General features: G+C 45.1%; 1 protein-coding gene across 4 annotated transcripts in view; it reads right to left on the reverse strand.

Moving 5' to 3' along the window:
* DNAJC6 (DnaJ heat shock protein family (Hsp40) member C6) overlaps positions 1 to 5,632 on the reverse strand; it is a 132,697-nt gene that overhangs the window by 24,056 nt on the left and 103,009 nt on the right. For 3 of the 4 annotated variants that reach the window (XM_019528441.1, XM_019528443.1, XM_019528445.1), the window contains 4 exons: positions 4,768 to 4,847; positions 2,320 to 2,513; positions 2,128 to 2,208; positions 803 to 1,249 (listed from right to left, as the gene is read on the reverse strand). In XM_019528441.1, coding sequence (XP_019383986.1) covers positions 803 to 1,249; positions 2,128 to 2,208; positions 2,320 to 2,513; positions 4,768 to 4,847 — 802 coding nt within the window. The remainder of the gene's footprint in view (positions 1 to 802; positions 1,250 to 2,127; positions 2,209 to 2,319; positions 2,514 to 4,767; positions 4,848 to 5,632) is intronic. The other variant, XM_019528444.1, reaches the window with a different exon arrangement.

Raw genomic sequence — 5,632 nt, forward strand, 5'->3', positions numbered from 1 at the left:
GAGAGAGAGAGAGAGAGAGAGAGAGAGAGAGAGAGAAGTACCTGATCAGTCTTAAATATACAACAGGTTGTGTAAAGAGGACAAAGATCAGTTGTTCCATGTCCACTGTGTCAGCTTGCTTTGCAGGACAGGCAACAAAGGTTAGATGTTAACACACAAAATATTGCGTACTCAAATCATCACTCTATTTGATAGCTGGCTCTATTCATGTTCTTTCATAACATCTAATAAAGCGAGCTCTGGCTCACAAAAGCTTATGCATCTCTGATTTAGTCAGTATATAAAGGAGCATCTTTACCCTGCCTACTATCACTATAGTTGAGTATTAGATGAGGCTACCTACAAATCCTTTTGCTAGGTATTTCTACCACCTCTTCCCCTCCCCCTGCCTCTTATGAAGCAAGTTAAACTATCAGTCTAGGATAGTCTGTGTATACTTGGCCCTGCCCAAGGTCAGGGGAATAAGTTATGACCTCTTGAGATCCCTCCCTAAGAACGTTGGGGTGAAAATTAGTTCATATTTACACAATCCTAACACTCCAGCAGTACACACAAAATAGCAGGTACCACTGAAAACTGCAGCAGCAAAGACTTCCAAGAGCAACACACTGATGCAAATTGCCTCAATTTCCATGCTGGACCTCCAATATTCTCCAGGGAATTGAAACTATCCCCCCTCCTTCCTCCCCTCCCCAAAACGGTCTCTACAGCAAATTCAATAGCCCAGAAAGGAGCATTCAGTATTGTGAAAATAGGAATGTAGGGTACATTTGTGCCAGTCAAACAATGGATTATGCATTACCTTCTCCTACTCTCGGGGAGGGAGATGGGGAGGCTGAAGCTGCAGAACGCCGAGGGGTCGAATGCGCAGACCCAGTCCCACCCACATGAAAGACATCTTCAGCAGCTGACTGTCCACTTTGACCAGGTGCAGTCGGCCCACCAACCCCAAACAAATCACTCAGCAAGTCTGAATTAGAAGGGAGAGCAGTGGACTGAGTGGGGACGTTCTTGCTCATGGGGCTACCATCTAGACCCAGCAGATCCACATCCACAGGTGGCGGTGGGAGTGGAGGTTCTTGCTGCTTCTTGCTGTGTTTTGGGGTTCCATGAGGTTTGTCGCTACTTGCATTACTGTGCTGACTGGAAAGGGACAAGAGTTCATCATCCGACTGTTCACTTTCCTCATGCACAAGCACTGCCCGATCCTCCGAGGTGGGGTGGGAACTGCTTTTGTCAGATTTCTGATCTAAGGGATCAAAATAATTCCTGTTAGCTGTTGGTTCCTTAGATGTAAAGGGGCAGCTTATTCACGTGACTGTACATGTGCACCGTCCCCTCCCCCAAATGACAACACAAAAAAAAAGGCCAAAAGGTGCTTAATTGAAAACAGAAGTCATTTGCAGAGTTCAGCTTAGCTTATAGTTAATGGGAAGTTAATGGACTTTCCTCAACTTATGAAGCAAATGCAAGAGCCCAAGTGAAAACTGAAGGACTTCCTAGGTCTATTTGAGCATTTGGGATGACTTAAGCCTTACAGTGATGCAGAGCAAAGTAATAATCTCCAGTTTATGTCATGCAAAAAGTTGACTAAACTTCAAACCACTCTCTCAGATGAATTCTCAGGTTAGGTTCTGCATGTGGCATAGCTGCTAAAAGGAGCCCTCCCCCTACACCTGCCCCCTCCCCATTTTAAACTACACTATAGGTAGGGTTCTGAAAGAAACACCCGTGCTGAATACATCCTAACAGACCACTCTCCCCCCCTCAATTGGGGAATCCAATCCTCTTATGGGAATGATAGGAAACAGGAAAGTAATGATAGGCCAACAGGAAAGTAAAGGGTTTTAAAGCAACTATCTTTGTATATTTTTGCTGAATCAGCAAGGTAAGACTTCAGTCAAATATTGAGCCAGTGGACACCGAGTAAACCACCTCAGAAGGACAGGGGGCATTCATTTCAATTCCAACTGCAGCATCAGTATAATACGATCCAGAAAACTGGAGGGAATAGAAAGGTAACACCACCAATGGGATCCTTTGTGAATATACACTATTTCCCTTAGAGTAATGGGGGAAAAGTGTCTTCCTAGTTCTGGTAAGTGGTAGAAGGCCAAGTCTACATACCTTGCCAGTTCAGAGAGGAGAAGAACGCACCCTGTCCAACACTCTTTATGTTATCCTGAGGTGTATCCACTGGGCCTCTACCTGCACCACAGAGCACCAAACACAGGCTAATATAAGCAAAGTCATGACAGCACAAATTCCAGCACCAATTTTAGAAGCCGAGGAGCATACATAACCCAATGCCATTCTCACCTGCCAAAGCAAGGGTATCCTGATGTTCTTGGTGAGAGGAGAAGAGAATGCTTGGATTGATGTCTTTTGTTGTGAAGTTCTCCCATGGAGGAGTTAGCTCAGTCTGTCTATCAGCAGACTGTATCTCTATCTCCAGCATAACATGAAACAACTGAGGATACTTGTCTGGAGAGTCGCACGCATCCAGTTCTGGCCTAGATGTCAACAGAGAGTTTGATTAGTAACAAAGCAGTTTTTTCTGCAGGTACACAAGTCTTTAATGTGCATTCCCATTCATATGGGCAGACAGCTCTCTTAGCACCTTTAATGAAGGCCTCTGGTCAATAAGAGTAGTAGGATGGAGTAACCTGCCAAATATATTCTTACTAATTGAATAGGAGCAACCATGTAGGCAAGTGTTATTCTTTAGTAATTGCCCCAGAAGGGGGAACAGGAAGACAAGTCTTCTGAAGATTTCATTTCACCCTAGTACTCCCCAGAAACAAGTGAAGCCGATGTGAAAGGATTTGGGCTCCCACTCCCATCCAGCAGCACTGAGGCAGCTAGAGCCAGACACTCTCCCAGAAGCATAAGGCTGCTTGCAGTCATTTAAAAAGTGGTGCTTTAAACTCAGTGCATTCCCACAAACTCAGCACATGCCCAGAAGAGGCAATGCATTAGCTGGACCCAGCTCGCCCAGTGTCTGCATAGATCAAGCACTTTAGCAGGGCTTTCTTAGCACTTACCCAACAGCTAATTCAATCAGCTTTAGATAAAAGTGCCAAAAAGCCCCACTAAAGCACCCTACCTATACAGATGCTGCAGAGCCAGGTTGAAGTAACACGCTGCTTCATCTGGTAAAGAGCATTTTTCTAGGAGTTTGTTTGGTTTTTTGGGGGGCGGGAGGGAGGAGGAGGTTGGTTGTTTTTTTTTTTTTAAACTTCTGCAAACAGCCAAAAATGTAAGCATGAACAACTCTCCAAATTAGGAAGCCCCAAACAGCAAAGTTGTCTCAATGTAACTGGAGTCAAATGTAGCCCCCTCCCCAAAATAATTTATTCTACACCTAGGTCTTTTTGTTTTATGGAAGGCATCTTCTACTCATCCTGTGGTTTGTGTATCTGTATTCTGGCCAGTCTTCCTTTCCCCAGGGAGTTTCCTTGCCTTAAATCACTTGGTTGCAGTCCTTGATGTACCAGCTCCATCCCAGACTGGGAAAGGAGATGTTCCTTTGGCTACCTGCCAACTCCAAGTTCATATTGATTCAAAAAGATAATGCAACAAATGGCTCAAACTTCAAAATACTTCCTCCAACCTCAACTCTTCTAGTCTCTCCCTGCTGACAACACCTACCAGTTGCAATTCATATCCAGGGCAGACCATTACTCATCAATGCTTTGGCTCAGGTGGGATATCAACAGTTCTCCACCTTGGGAAGAAAAACCCGCAGAATGCTTATAGGCTCGGCAGAGCTACACTGGCTAGCACTATGGACAAAAGGGTCTCAGGGGTCATGATTGACCACTAGATGAACACGAGCCTGCAATGTGATGCTGTGGCTAGTAAAGCGAGCAAAATGCTGACTTGCATCCATAGATGCTTCTCAAGCAAATCCCAGGACGTCATTCTCCCATTGCACTCGGCCTTGGTGAGGCTGCAGCTGGAGTACTGCATCCAGTTTTTGGGCTCCACAATTCAAAAACGACGTGGAGAAGCTTGAGAGAGTCCAGAGAAGAGCCACGTGCATGATCAGAGGTCAGGAAAACAGACCTTACGATGACAGGCTGAGATCTACAGGACTCTTCAGCTTGGAAAAGCGCAGGCTTCAGGGTGATCTGGTGGCAGCCTATAAGTTTATCGGGGTGCTCACCAGGATCTGGGGGAACGTCTGTTCACCAGAGCGCCCCAAGGGATGACAAGATTGAACAGTCACAAACACCGCCATGACCGTTTCAGGCTGGACATAAGGAAGAACTTCTCTACTGTCCGAGCCCCCAAGGTTTGGAACAGACTGTCGCCAGAGGTGGTTCAAGCACCCACTTTGAATGCCTTCAAGAGACATTTGAATGTTTATCTTGCCGAGAGCTTATGACCCCAGCCGACTTCCTGCCCCAGGGCAGGGGGCTGGGCTCGAAGATCTTCCGAGGTCCCTTCCAGCCCTACCGTCTATGAAATCAACACCTCACTTTAGATAATATCACTAGAGCTAGATATTACTACCTCTGATACATACCATCCTGACTGTTAGGAGCAGGAAAGAAAGCTATTTGTCACTGTTTCTTAGAAAAGGAGTTATATGTCAAAGCCATTAACAAAAAAAAACCTAAATCAGCAGCCATTTCTCATTATTGTGCCAACACATCTTGATCATTTATCACAACAAGCCAGCAGTGGTCAGATCACTCATCTATCTGCAAGTGACACACTTAAATGGAGCCAGATCTGCATGCTGACTTAAGTCATACTTACTTGGTGAATTTTAGTGTGGTTGTTCCTAGTGCTATGAATCCAGTATGAAATTGAATCTGGAATATTTGTGTATTTGTCATCTTAAAGCGAGAGACAGAGAGAGATTAAAACAGTTTATTAGTATATGACATGCAGCCAACCAAGCCAAGCCATTCTACCTCACTGTCACCATGCATGCATTTTAGTGTACATAAAACTTGCAATGCCTGCCTCCTTTAATTTTCTCTCTTGTAGTTCAAGATAGCTTCAATGTTTAGGCCCCACACCCCTGTTTGAAAGTCTAAAAGACCTTGAAATATCATTTTAGTTCCTTTACGTAACACAAGTGTTCTGACAGACAGCTGTTTTACCATTATGATTATGTATAGACAGCATAAAAGTATGCCATGAAAAAAGTATCAGAGCTAATTTTAGTTCTGGAATCAACCTAGACAAAAATTAGCACAGCACTAGCCTTGCAGCTCTGGTGCCACTAGACTGTTTCCAGTACCTACAGTAGTTGAGCTATTTCTGCATAGCAGTTCATCATAGTACACAGATATACTCCACATATGTTGAAAATATATTATGATCCCAGAGAGCATACAAAAAATTTTGGACCTAGTGCTGGCCACAGGTGCTGACCTGGTGAGGGGGCTCGACCACCTGGGCGACAGCAATCGTCGCCTGCTGGAATTCACCATCCAGCGCAAGGTGGCAAAGGCATGCAGTAAGACAGCGGCCCTAGATTTTAGGAGGGCAAACTTCACCGAGCTAAGGAGGATAGTTGGAGAAGCACTGAGGTCCCAGAGGGGAGGGGAGGGGAGCCAGGTGTCCAAGGAGAGTGGTCGCTCCTTAACGAGACCATCCTCCAAGCCCAAAGGAA

This window comes from Gavialis gangeticus, unplaced genomic scaffold (assembly GCF_001723915.1).
Source record: "Gavialis gangeticus isolate Ggan-Ray unplaced genomic scaffold, GavGan_comp1, whole genome shotgun sequence".
Lineage (NCBI taxonomy): Eukaryota > Metazoa > Chordata > Crocodylia > Gavialidae > Gavialis > Gavialis gangeticus.